General features: G+C 38.6%; 1 protein-coding gene across 3 annotated transcripts in view; it reads right to left on the bottom strand.

Annotated features, from left to right (window-relative positions):
* The window catches only part of MID2 (midline 2), a 114,049-nt gene that overhangs the window by 24,436 nt on the left and 75,219 nt on the right, over positions 1-14,394 (bottom strand). For all 3 annotated transcript variants that reach the window (XM_006765659.1, XM_006765658.2, XM_015565279.1), the window contains exons 4-5: positions 3,503-3,610; positions 1,708-1,856 (exon numbers count right to left, since the gene is read on the bottom strand). In XM_006765659.1, the coding sequence (XP_006765722.1) occupies positions 1,708-1,856; positions 3,503-3,610 (257 nt within the window). The remainder of the gene's footprint in view (positions 1-1,707; positions 1,857-3,502; positions 3,611-14,394) is intronic.

The raw sequence follows: 14,394 nt of genomic DNA on the forward strand, positions 1-14,394 counted from the left end.
GAGGCAGCTGGTCGATGTTTCTCTCTCATCGATGTTTCTGACTCTCTATCTCTCTCCTTTCCTCTCTGTAAAAACTCAATAAAATATATTTAAAAAAAAAAAAAGAAAAAAAAAAAAAAAAATTTTCTGTGAAGGAAAGGAGAGGGATAGAGCAATAGCTACAGGAATTGGGAGGTAGAGGAAAGTTGTGGGTATTATTATTATTTTTGATAGGTGAGACATGGATGAGTTTAAAAGTACATGTGAGGTCTACTAGAGTGGTGAATAAATTAAGGAAAAAGAAGGCATGTAACCAAAGCACAAATGAAGGAAAATCTCTTTCTGTGAAGGAAAGGAGAGTGATAGAGCAATAGCTACAGGAATTGGGAGGTAGAGGAAAGTTGTGGGTATTATTATTATTTTTGATAGGTGAGACATGGATGAGTTTAAAAGTACATGTGAGGTCTACTAGAGTGGTGAATAAATTAAGGAAAAAGAAGGCATGTAACCAAAGCACAAATGAAGGAAAATCTCTTCCATTATAACCAGAAGGAAGATGAATGTGACGGATGTAGTTGTAAGTATGCCCTGCAGTTTGGTATGGGATATGGAGGAATTTATTATTTCATACCTACCACTCTCTCTGTAAAATAGGAGGTAAACTCATTTGCTGAGTATAAGCAGGAAGGTGGCAGGGTTGGAATTTTGAGATGAGTACAGAAAATTTGAAATAGCTATTATTGAAATAAGGAAAAAAGAAAGCTGACCAAAGCAACACGAAGGATTTCAGGTCAGTACTAAGAGCCAAAGTAAGATTAGAGGCCATGAATTTGTGATGTAGTAGTACCAAAATCTTTGGTTATATGATTTTCTCCAGCAGGATTCTGCAACTCAAATATAGGCATGGAAAATGTGGGACTAGATGAGTTGGCCTATTATCAGGATGGTGTGATAAAAAGGCAGTGGGGGAAGGGAACTGTGGTTATTAAAGAAAGTAGCTGAAGTAAAAAATCACAGATTCTAAATAGGCCAAAGAAAGAAGTGAAGGCAGTTGTGAAGACAGTCAGTAGCTGGTAGGTAGGAATCAGAACTTAGAGGTCCCAATGAAGCGGAAGAATAGATGTACTGGAAGAAAAACAGACAACTGTAAATACAGAGATTGTAGTTAGAATCTGTAATGATTTTATTTATGATCTAAGTGTAATAATAAGTGATGGTGAAGTTTAGCATGTGGGCCATGGAATTGGGTGGATGAAGTGGAGTAGAAGTGAGGGTCACTGGAGGAGGATATGGCAAAGAACCAGGAGACTAGATGGCTAGCGTATTAGATGGGTCAGCTATGTGGATGCTGCTAACATCACCAAACTAATGGCAGAAGCAATAAAAAGAATACTGTGAACTTGGAGCCAAAGTCTTCAATGAATGAGGAGATAGGAGGTCAATTCTGGCCTAATGGGCTCCTATTGACCCTTGAAGCCTTGGTGACTATAATGAACAATGTTTCACTGTAGACTTCAGATTCTTTGCAAATGAAGAACTGGTAGGCTGCAGAGGCAGAGAAGGGTCACAGAAATCAACAGGGCAATCCATCACTGAGGCTTAGTAAGTAACTAGCTGGTAAAATCTTCAGGTGGCAACTGCTACATACATGCCTGAACAGAATTAAATGAAGTTAAGCTGGCCCCTTTTCATAAGAGCAGGCATGTCAAAAGAATATAAGGAACTCACCTCTCAGCAATATTTTTTGCAGACTGGAGAAACCGTGCTTGGTCATTTTCTTTCAGGATATGCTCAGCTTGGTTGATGAGGACTGTTGACCGTTCAAGACACTGGCGGCAATTAGCAACCTGCTGTGCCAACTTTCTCAGTTTCATAACCTTATAATAATTAGCAACAGAAAAATAAGAGAAAACATCCAGTGCTTAATTAAAAACAATAAAACAACAGGAAGGAGATCTGCCGCAGTGACTCTAAAAATAAGGCCGATTCACATTAATATCCAATGGTCTCTTTACTAACCATTCACCTTCTCACCCTACCCTCTATGTCTATCGTGCCAAACCCTCCTCCTACCTACAGCCTGCTTACTTACCCTCAACACAGTCATATAGTCTAGATTATCTGCTCCTCTTTTTATTGATAACATTAATTTTTCTGGTCATAAAAGCAATGCGTGCTCATATAGAAAATGTAGAAAATAGCTCTAGCTGGTTTATTCAATGGATAGAGCATCTGCCTGAGGACTGAAAGGTCCTGGGTTCGATTCTTGTCAAGGGCAAGTACCTCGGTTGAAGGCTTGATCCCCGGCCCAGGTCAAGGTGTGTGTGGGAAGCAACCAATCAATGTGTCTCTCTCACATCAATGCTTCTCTCTCCGTGTCTCTCCCTCTCCCTTCCATTCTCTCTAAAAATCAATGGAAAAATATCCTCAGGTGAGGATTGACAAAATCAATAAAGTAAAATATAAAAAGATACCCTACCACTCAGAGATCACCCTACCACCCAGGGATCATTGTTTACATTTTATTGTCAATACATTTTCACATACATGTTTAATAAAAAGTACCTCCTCTTTCTTTATGAGGCTCTACATTTCTATGTATATGTTTTTCCAAGTATCTTTACATATACCTGTGTGCTCACAGATCTGTGTTCCCGAAAACTTCAGTTCCTGTGTTAGCTGGAACCACCCAGTATGGCATAAAGTATTGGTCACCACTCCAGGCTCTCATAACATCTCACATTGTATACACCGCATGAGGTTTTAATCGCTACACTGACCAGCAGACCCACAATTCTAAAACCATATAGATTCATGGAGTCTCATACCTGACTTTCTTGATCATGATTCTTCAGTTCTCAAGCTAAAAGCCTAGAAGTCTTCTCTCTGTCCTTCATCTTTTCTACCTAGTCAATTGATGATTCCCATAATTTCCTTCTAGAGATGCCTGTTATGTTCTTCCCTTCAGTTAGTACTGCCACTTCTCTGGGTTACGTCTTCATAAACTTATACCAAGAATCATTCCATAAGTCTCTGAACTTGCTTCCTATATAACCCTGCACACCTCTGTCATATCAATCAGTCTTTTCTCTTCCTAAAAAACTAGAATGGTTTACCTATGTCTTTTATATTAAGCCCAAAGTCCTTATAGCATTCATGGTCCTTCCATAATTCTGGCCCATATTCCTACCACTATATTTTTTCTTATATTGACTTATACTAGTAACATACATACAGCAAAGCACCCAAATGTGAAGTGAGCAACTCAATGATTTTTTGCATATACAGATACCCATGTTACTACCAACCAGGTAAAGATAAAGAATGTTTCCAATGCCCTAGAACTGCCAGCATTTTTATGGGATTCGCAGCATTAAGCCAAACATTGCTTCTTTGCCTCTCTCCCTAAAACCTCATTTCTTCTTGCTTTCATGATCCAAATTCAAACTAGAATCTTCAGCATAAAACCTTAACTTTTGTAAAGTCAACTTTGCCTTGACCTCACTGAAGTGCTGTGCTTTACCTTTGTCTCTTTGATTTTGACAGCAATCATTTGCTTCCTCTGCTGGATGATCTCTACCAACTCGTCACATTCTTCCATAAGTTTTGCCTCATGCATAGCAGTATTCACCTGCCAAGAAAGTCCAGAATATTACACAGTGATTGCTGCCTTTGTCCTCTGCTGGATCTCTGAAAGGTTCAGACTGACAGCAAAACATGCACAACTTCTTCCATACCTCCCTCATAAGATCCACTCCTAGAGGAAGGGTAGAGATGATGATATTAATGATGCAAGGGCATTGAAGCACCACAGACAGGAAACTCTCCGGCCTCTGGTAGATCATGATGATTAATGGAAGGCTGGGCAGAAGGACAGATGAGATGGGGGCATATTATTCCCAGTGTGCAATTCCCATTACTCCAGCACCCTGTCCTCCTGCTGTTCTTTTGGAAAGAGGGTAAGGAAATTTAAGTACGGCAGGGAAAGCGTATTCCTCTTCACAGGAGCAATGATATCAAGATAATATTACAACAACATATTTCTACCATCCTAACAAAAATGTTTTCAGTTTTCCTTATTCCCTTCTAATTTTAAAATATATGAATGTACAGCTATATATTCACAATAAATACATGAGTGTAGATAAATTTTCACATAGTTGTCATGTCTCAGTAGATATTTCTCACCTTGAGCTGTCCAGTATCTGAATATCTTTCTGGTTTGGGGACACTTGCTACATCAAAGTATTTCCATTGCAAAATCAGGGTGGGATTAGGGAAAAAGAGCCATCATTGTTGATTATTTTTCTATATACTTATTTTTCCTTCTTTCCATCTCTACTAACACTAGATGGCATGAAGCTCCAAAAAGGGTTAAATGAGAGCAGGGGATCTTTGGGCTACCCAAGTGTAAAGGAAAAGGAAAGGGAAATCAACTTACATCTTTTAAACACTTAATGTACCAACTACATTATAGATAAATTATTACATGTAATTATCATAAACACTTTATAATATAGAGCCATTTTATCCCCATTTTGCAGATGGGGAAACTGGGGCTCAGAGACTTTTAGTGACCTGCTCAAGATCACACAGCTAGTAAGTGGTAAAACCAAAATTCAAACTGAATTCTATCAAGCAAGACCCTTGGGCTGGCTGGGTGGGCAGAGGAGGTTTAGTTCCATTTCAGCAGCACACAGAGCAGTCACACCAGGAAGCACAATCATTCCAAGAGTCTATTCAAGGATCACTCAAACAGAGCTCTAGAATGCTGAGGAACAGACAATGGGTTACTTGAGCATCAAACGTCAAGGGGCTAGATGAGCTTCATTAGCAAGGTAGAGCTGCATTTCCAATTGCTAGCTCTCTTCATAGAGTTACTTCATATATTCTCAGAAAAATACCTGTCACTGGACTCGGCTGCCTCCTCTCTTATCCTCTAAGGTCCCCAATTAGCCAATTTTATGTTTTATTCTTAACTGAAATAAAATGTGCTTGCTGAATTTCAACCTTATTTTGTTTTATTTCCATTTTCAAGGGGGAATGCTAAAATGAGAGTTTCCACTTATTCTGAATGAACAGTCCCACGCTGCCCATTCTAATTTTTTTCTGATTCCTCACCCTTTCCCTAAATTGGATCTACCTTTCCAAGGAAATAATCTCACCCTCTCAAGGAACTCCTACTCATGTGAGAATAAGAGATGCATCTATTCATCCAGTGCTCCCTGGATCTGTGCTTAGAGTATCTGGAGACTTAGACTATTCTTATTTATAGTTTCTTTTTGAGGCTGCTGATGGTGTAGGTTTAGTGTCTTGTGTCTTATAATTTAGGCTTTGGAATAACCTTTACATAATACTCACTATATGCCAGGTACTGTCCTAATCAGTTTACATGTACAGTCAGCCCTCCATATCTGCATGTCCGGCATCCTTGAATTCAACCAACCACAGATTGAAAATATTCGGGGGGAGGAGGGGCAGTTACATTGTAGCCCAGCCAGTGTGGCTCAATTGGTTGAGCATCATCCATGCAGCAGGAGGTCACTGGTTGAGTTCCAGGTCAGAGCACATGTTTCTATCTCTCTCTACCTTCCTTTCTCTGAAATCAATAAAAACATATTTTTAAAAAATGTTACATTGTTGCTGATGTGTACTATGTAGTTAGGCCTATGAGGTTGCATCTGTGCTGAACATGTACAGACTATTTTTTTCTTATCATCATCCCCTAACCAATACAGTATAATAACTATTTACATAGCATTTACATTGTATTAGGAATTATAAGTAATTGATTATTTAAAGTATAGGGGAAGATGTGTGTAGGTTATATGCAAATACTATGCCATTTTACATACGGGTCTTGAGTATTCACAGATTTTGGTATCTGTGAAGGGTCCTGGAACCAGTCCCCTACAGATACAACTGTAGTAGTTCTTTCCATCACCAAAACAACTCAATGAGGCAGGTACCATTAATCTCATTTTACAGTTGAGAAAACCTGAGCACAAACAAAGTGATTTGCTCAAGGCCACACCTCTAGTAAGTGGCAGAGATGGGATTTGGAGCCAGGATATCCAACTGGAATCTACACCTGTTTTTAAAAGTTTTAAATATGTTTTTACTTATTTCAGAGAGAAAGGGAGAGGGAGTGAGAGATAGAAACATTAATGATAAGACAGAATCATTGATCGGCTACCTCCTGCATGCCCCCTACTCGGGACTGAGCCCACAACCCAGGCATGTGCCCTGACTGGGAATCAAACCATGACCTCCTGGTTCATGGGGCAACACTCAAGCACTAATCCATACTGGCCGGGCATGTGGGCATGGAGTCCACACCTTTAACCATCACACTATACTTCCTCCCAAGATGAGTGTAACAAAATCCCTATCTTTAATTTCTGACCATTGTTCCTTCTTTTGTACATCCATCTTTATTCTGTCTTCCCATTCTCTTTAGTCATTTCATACTACTGATTGTTCCCCTACATTCCTTGTACCTCCGTGTCTTGTGCCTTTACTCAAGACACTCCTTTAAGTCATTTCTCTCTTTGTTTATTGAACAAAGCTCTATTTATCTTTTCAGGTCCTGGTCAAAGATCACTACTTCCATAACTATTTCTCAGCTGCTTTTAAAAAACAATTGGTCTCCTGCCTAACTGGTTTGGCTCAGTGGATAGAGCGTCGGCCTGCGGACTGAAGGGTCCCAGGTTTGATTCCGGTCAAGGGCATGTACCTTGGTTGTGAGCACATCCCCAGTAGAGGGTGTGCAGGAGACAGCTAATCAATGTTTCTCTCTCATCGATGTTTCTAACTCTCTATTCGTCTCCCTTCCTCTCTGTAAAAAATCAATAGAATATATTTAAAAAATAATTGGTCTCTTATTTATATTCCTATAATACTTTATATGTAAGTTAATTATACTATTTACTGCCTTATGTCATAGGTATTCATTAGTCTGTCTTTTCTACTCAAACATGAGCTCTGGTGGCCAGGGGTTGTGTTTTATTTGCCAGCATAGTGAGTGGCATATGGTTGATGTTCAGTAAATATTTGTTGAATTGAATGAGAGGAGAAATGCATCTCACTGCTTGCTAGACATGTCCATGTGGTTAATCGTTACCCTAAACTCAGTATGTCTAAAAAGAAACTCATCATCTTCCCTCTAAATCTGACCTTTATTCCTGATTTTCTTTTTTTGTTAATGTTCCTATCATTATTGCAGTTTTTCAGGTTTAGTTACCTGTGACTGCTTCTTCTCTTTCTTCCCCCACATAAATCCATAGCAGTCCCAAGTCCTTCCATCCTTTTCTTTTTCATTTCACTAAGTTCTTCTGGTAATACAATGAGGCTCTGAGCCAAGGGACCAATAAGTTGCAGTTTGTATCACCCTTTAGGGCTATTATTGTAAAAACCTCATTAATTCATCCCCCTATCTCCATAATCGTCCCTTTGCCCCATCCTATACCAAGAAACAAAAAAAAAAATGATCATCTTCATCATCAAACATGTATTAATCATGTCTTTTGTGCAATGCCCTCAATAAATTTGCTATCTGGCTAGTGAAAAGCCTTACATATAAAACAAATAAGTCAAGGTAGCATAAAATAAATACCACGGAGTGCCGGGGTCCAGCCCCAGTGGTCCAGGGATTCCCAAAGGTGTGGACGGAGTTGTCGAAGAATGATTTACACGGAGACAGCGTTCAGAACTCTTTAGCTCCCTTTAGTCTCCGTGGATCTTCCTGTGCCTGGCTGAGGCCACAGAGAAAGATCCTGAGGCAAACTGAGACTTTATTTTCATAGTCAGAGGTAAACATCATTTTATAGTCAGAGGTAAACAAGGTAGTGGTCACCACAGTCACACTGTTCTTGTGAGTTTCACTTGTTTTTGTTCTTGCTGCACTTCCCTCAGCCCATTAGCTTCCCAGGTAAGATCTAGGGAGCGTCATAAGGTCAAGCCTAATTATGCTTAAGAGGACTCTGCCCTTTAAGCTGGGACTTGTTTGTGACTTTGCCAACCGGTCAGTCCGAGGCTTAACACTATATCGGCTCCCCACAACGGAGTGATCTAGATTATAATCTATAGAAATTAAAGAAAAAGATAATTCTTCGTGGGAAAGTAGAGAAAAATTGCCTGAATGAAATGTGACTTGAATTGAGCCTGAATGATGGATAACACACAGATTAAAAGAAGAGGAGGGAAATTTTGAGCCAAGCTAATATGATTGAGCCTCGTTCTTTAGTTAATATGGTATCTTTTTAAAGTATTTTTTGGAAGAAGGAGGGTAAAAGGGTCATAGAATGACCATAGTTAACTTTTTAAAAAGATGTACTGGGTCCAGATCCACGATGGTGGTAAAATAAGTGGTTGTTACATTCACCTCCTCCCAGGACCAAACTGGAATTACAATTAAAATATAGAACAATCAACCTAAATAACCAATTGAAGAATAACTGAATAGAAGACTTATAACCAAGGATTTATAGAAGTCACATTGAGACGGGTAGAAAGGGCAGAAACGTGAAAAGGGCTGGCCCTACTCCCATGGAAGGTAGCTGAGGTTCTGGAGAAATATCTCAGCAGCAAAGGTTCCCTCTGAGCAGTTGGAGTCTCAACTGCATGCTGGACTCCCCAGCCCAGAGTACCAGAATCAGTAATAGGCACCCAAATAACAACTGACTGTGAATATTGAGGGAGAGACAGGAGTCTGCTAGAGACAAGTGCCCACCTAAAGGGCCAATGCACAAAATCTCATTTGCAATCACTCACCCTGGCAAATATTAACGACAAAGAGAGAATCTTAAAGGCTGCAAGAGAGAGAGACGGAGAGTTCCCTACAAGGTAGTTCTCATTACATTATCACATTATTTCTCAACAGAAACACACCAGGCCAGAAGGGAATGCAATGAAGTATACAAAGTGATGCAAATCAAGGGACTGGATCTAAGAATACCCTATCCAGAAAGGCTATCATTCAAAATTGAAGGGGAAATCAGGAGCTTCGCATACAAGAAAAGGACAAGGGGGTTTATCACTACCAAGCCAGCAATGCAAGAAATGCTAAAGGGACTGTTGTAAAAAAAAAAAGAAATAGAAAGGGAAGAAGAAAATAATAAAGAATAAAAAGAATGAAAGGCATAAAGAATAAAATGGCTACAAAAAGTACCTATCAATAATAACCTTAACATAAATGGATCAAATTCTCTAATCAAAAGACACTGAGTGGATGAATGATAAGAAATCATGACCCATATATATGCTGACTACAAGAGTCCCACCTCAGGACAAGGGACAGACACAGACTGAAAGTGAAGAGATGGAAAAATATTTTTCAGGCAAATGGAAATGAGAACAAGGCTGAGATGGCAATAGTTATATATGACAAAATAGAACTCAAAGTGAAGGCTATAACAAGAGATAAGTAAGGTCACTTCATAATACTAAAGGGATCAATACAACAAGAGTATATAACTCTGGTAAACTTATATACACCCAATAAAGGAGCACCCAAATACATGAAAAACTTCTGGAAGATATCAAGGGAGAGATCAAGATGTTTCTCTCTCATCGATGTTTCTAACTCTCTATCTCTCTCCTTTCCTCTCTGTAAAAAATCAATAAAATATATTTAAAAAAAAAAGTAATACAATCATTTTAGGGAACTCAGTGAGAACATCAACAACATAGAAAAGGACCAGTTAGAAATGAAGGATACACTAAGTGAAATGCAGAATAATTTACAGGGAATCAACATGAATCATCAAAGTAGAGGGTGCCAAGAATCAAATCAGCTATTTGGAATATGATGAAGCAAAAAACACCCAATTGGGACAACAAAAAGAAAAAAAAGAATAAAAAAATGTGGAAATCATGTAAGGAGCCTTTAGAACAACTTCAAGTGTACCAACATTCACAAAATGAGGTTGCCAAAAGAAGAAAAGAGGGATCAAGAAATTAAAAACCTATTTGAAAAAATAATGACGGAAAACTTCCCTTACTTGATGAAAGAAATATTAGTTCAGGAAGTGCAGAGAGTCCCAAAAAAGATGAACCCAAAGAGGCCCACACCAAGACACATCATAATTAAATGCCAGAGGTTAAAGACAAAAAGAGAATCTTAAAAGCAGTGAGAGAAAAGCATTGTTACCTACAATAGAGTGCCCACATAACTCTTAACTGATTTCTCAACAGGAACTTTGCAGGTCAGAAGGGAGTGGCAAGAAATATTCAAAGTGACGAAAAGCAAGGACCTACAACCAAGATTACTCTACTCAGCAAAGCTATCATTTAGAATTAAAGATCAGATAAAGAGCTTCTCAGACAAGAAAAAGCTAAAGGAGTTCATCACCACCAAACCAGTATTACATGAAATGTTGAAGGGTCTTCTTTAAGAAGAAGGGGAAAAATATGAACAAAAAAATGGCAATATATATGTATCTATCAACAATTGACTCTAAAAATCAAAATAAATGAACAAGGGACCTAATTAACAAAATAAACTGATGAATAAAATAGTACCAGAGGCATGGAAACATGGAAGAAACTGATGAATTTCAGAAGGAAGGGGGTGTAAAGAAGAGCTTAACCAAAGAACTTATATGCATACATGCATTACCCATGGACACAGACAATAGGGTGTTGAAAGCCTAGGGTGAGGCTGGATCTAGTTGGAGGGGGGTAATGGGGGAAATAGTGGGGGAACATCTGTAATACTCAACAATAATTATTTTTAAAAAGAAATAATGACTAAAAACTTCCTTAACATGGTGAAAGAAAGACACACAAATTCAAAAAATGCAGATAATCTCAAACAGGATGCACACAAAATGGCCCACACCAAGACACATCATAATTAAAATGGTAAAGGTTAAAATAAAGAGAGAATCTTAAAAGCAGCAAGAGAGAGTCAGTTAGTTACCTACAAGAAAGCTCCCATAAAGCTGTCAGCTGATTTCTCAACAGAGGGGATTGACATGAAATATTCAAAGTAATGAAAAGGACCTACAACCAAGAGTACTACTTTACCAAGCAAGTTTATAATTTAACATTGAAGAAGAAATAAAGAGCATCCCAGACAAGAAAAAGCTAAAGGTGTTTCCTACTATCAAGCCAGTATTATAAGAAATGTTAAGGGGCCTTCTTTAAAAAGAAGGTGGAGGGGGGAAGTGGAGAAGGAGAAGGAGCAGGGGAAGGAGGACAGACAAATACAGCTAAAAGAATAAATGCAATAATACTTTACTATCAACAATCACTTTAAATGGCTTCAATGCTCCAATCAAGAGACATAGGGTAATGATTTCACTAATATGTGGATTCTAATAAACAATATAAACTGATGAACAAAATGGAACCAGAAACATGGATTCGTGGAACAGAATGTCGAGTGCCAAATGAGAGGGGGTGGAGCTGACTAAATAAACAAAGTGAAAAGATTAGCTAAAGAGCATATATGCATACCTCATAGACACAGACAATAGTGTGGCAAAGGCCAAGGAAGGGGGAGGCGGAGTTGGGTGGAGGAGGGCAAGTGGGAATGGGGGACTTCTGCAATAGTGTCAACATTAAAATTTTTTAATAAAGAAGACATAGGGTACCTCAATGGATAATAAAATAAGATAAACATTATAAAAGTACTATAGTAGATATATTTTGTAGAGAAAATGTAGATTGAAGTGAGGGATTTAGAGCAGAATTTGGACAGTTGCACCGGGTGAGATGTAACAGCTAGGCACAACTTTGAGAGCAGAGCAGGAAGTTGGCTGAAGAGGCAAAATCCCAAACTAAAGGCAAAGCACTGACATTAAAATCTTTCCATGTCAAGAAGCAGCTTGAAAGAGCAAGGTCCTTAAGTGTTTTCTGAACAGGAAACACTCCAGGGAAAAAGTATCTTCATGATGTGAGTAAAATATCTCAAATTGCTTGGAAGGCACTTGAAAGGTCTGGTAGTTTCCTTGTCTGCAGTTTTCTTTGAATTTACAGTATGGTATTTCACTTGCTTATTAAACCTTAGTTGAAAATTACTGGGGATTATCTTGATTAGCATTCTTGGTTGGTTAGTTGGTTGATTTGTAGAAGACTCCAGCTCTTTATTTGGCCTTTGTTCTTCACTAACCCATGGTCGGCAAACAGCGGCTTGCGAGCCACATGTGGCTTTTTGGCCCCTTGAGTGTGGCTCTTCCTAAGCCTTAGGAGTACCCTAATTAACTTAATAACAATGTACCTACCTATATAGTTTAAGTTTAAAAAATTTGGCTCTCAAAAGAAATTTCAGTCACTGTACTGTTGATATTTGGCTCTGTTGACTAATGAGTTTGCCGACCACTGGGTTAGTGCATTTAACTAAATGGCTTTATGTCTGTGAAAACTCTATGCTGCCTGAAAATACTAATATGCTAATCTTGACAACCTACTTGTGTAAATCTATCCCAAAAAGACTTCTGGGCAGTTTCTGATGTTTAAGACTGAGTCTCAGAGCCAGTCTTCTAAGACATAAGCACCAGGGAACACAGGAGATCCTAAAGTCTCCAGGTCCTCTTCTCTGCTCTATGCTCTTTTCTTTCTTCTCAATGGCCCACCCTACTCGATTTCCTGAACATCTTTCCTACCTCCCAACCCAAAGATTAAACCCTAATCTGAAAGAAAATCTTCCCTAAATGATCTTTAGAGAATTTGAGTCAGACCCAATGTTCCCCAATTTGCACCCTTCCCTGACACAAACACACATGTCTTCTGTTTGAAGGATTTTACCGCTGGTCACTACAAGAAAATTAATATATAGGAGTTTACAAAAGGCACAGGATGCAAAGGTTTAACAGATGGTGAAATGTTACTTTGGTAATTGTTTTTATTCTGCATTGAAATGTAAATGGACTCGATCTTTTTACCCTTTTTACCTCAGAGAGTGTATTTGATAGTTTCTAGGGTGATATCTCAAATACTTATTCTATAGATATTTTATTCCTAGGTTTAAAGTTCACCAGCCTTCCCTATATCCCACCTCCATGAGAAATTTCTACTCATCCCCTCCCCTCAGCTCAGTCATATTCATCAGTCCTGCAGAGCACTGCACAGGAGTTCAGAAGGAACTGAGATTTTCTGTTCAGAAGGGGCAATATGTATGAATACTGGCTGAGCCCTATACCCAGACTCAAATGAAATTCATTTGTAGAATAATACAACTCCTCGTTGGCATCTCCACCCCAGGACACCCCCCACACACACACAGTCAATTCCATCTTATTTTATTCCCTGAAACCTTCTGCCCAAATTGATTGTTCCCTTCCACCTAGAAGATTTTTGAAATGCCATTTATAAAGATTATTTAGGGAAGTTTTTATTTCAGCAAACATTTGGTAAGTGCCTGAACCATATACAAGGTATTATGCAGGTTCCTAAGTGGGACAGAATTATGAAAAAATTCAGCTTCTGCCTTCAAGGCACAATCTGGTGGGGAAGATGAGTGTGAATGCAGCTAATTACAATCGAAGGAGTAGCAGAACAAGTAATAGAATATAACCAAAGCTCTATGAGAACACAGAGAAAGGAAAACTCATTTTGCCTATGAAAAAAGACAATCAAGGGATTAGGAAAGGTTTAATGTAGCTGAGTTGCTCTTGAAGGATGAGCAAAGACTTGGGTGCACACAGAAATGAGGTTTAAGGGGAGAGAATTCCAGACAAAGAGAATGATGTGAATAGCATGAGTAAAAACACAGGTAGGAAAGTAGAGAAGGTGTTTGGGTAAAGCATATCTAACAAATGCAAGAGAAGAAAATAAGGGTAGAAACGGAGGTTGCAGACATATTATGGACACCTGTGCTGTCCCTTTGAGACTTTGAGTGTACCTGGAAACAATATCAGGATCTTAACACTATAATAACATCTTAACTATTGTTAATTAACACCTTAGTTGAGAACAAAGTGCGGAGAAAAAGCAGGCACACTACTCAAAGAAGTGGGAGGGCACAACAAACTTCTGACTTGCGTTATTGCCCAGGACCACTCAAGTGCCATTATCCCACCATCTCAGATTCTACAATATCAAAGACAAAAGACTAAGGTGGGCTTCATTCAACATGCAGTCACTTTCTGTGTAAAGGAGATGAGAAGGAAAAGTGAGAGGTAAATAGAACATCTTAGGGATTATCAACGAGTTAGGAACAGCTTTGTCACCTTACTGAGCAGCAACTAAGTCATTACTGTCTTACAACAATGCAGTCAAGCAAACACAATGTTTTCTCTACATCTATGAATTTGATTATAGTTAATTATAGGTTCCTTAATTATAGTTAATAAACAACACTGTATTGTATACTTGAAAGTTTCTAAGAGAATGTATCATAAATGTTCTCACCACAAAAAAGGGTAACTATGTGAGGTGATGGGTGTATTAACTAACCTTGCTGTGGTCATC

Source organism: Myotis davidii, unplaced genomic scaffold (genome assembly GCF_000327345.1).
Source record: "Myotis davidii unplaced genomic scaffold, ASM32734v1 scaffold940, whole genome shotgun sequence".
Lineage (NCBI taxonomy): Eukaryota > Metazoa > Chordata > Mammalia > Chiroptera > Vespertilionidae > Myotis > Myotis davidii.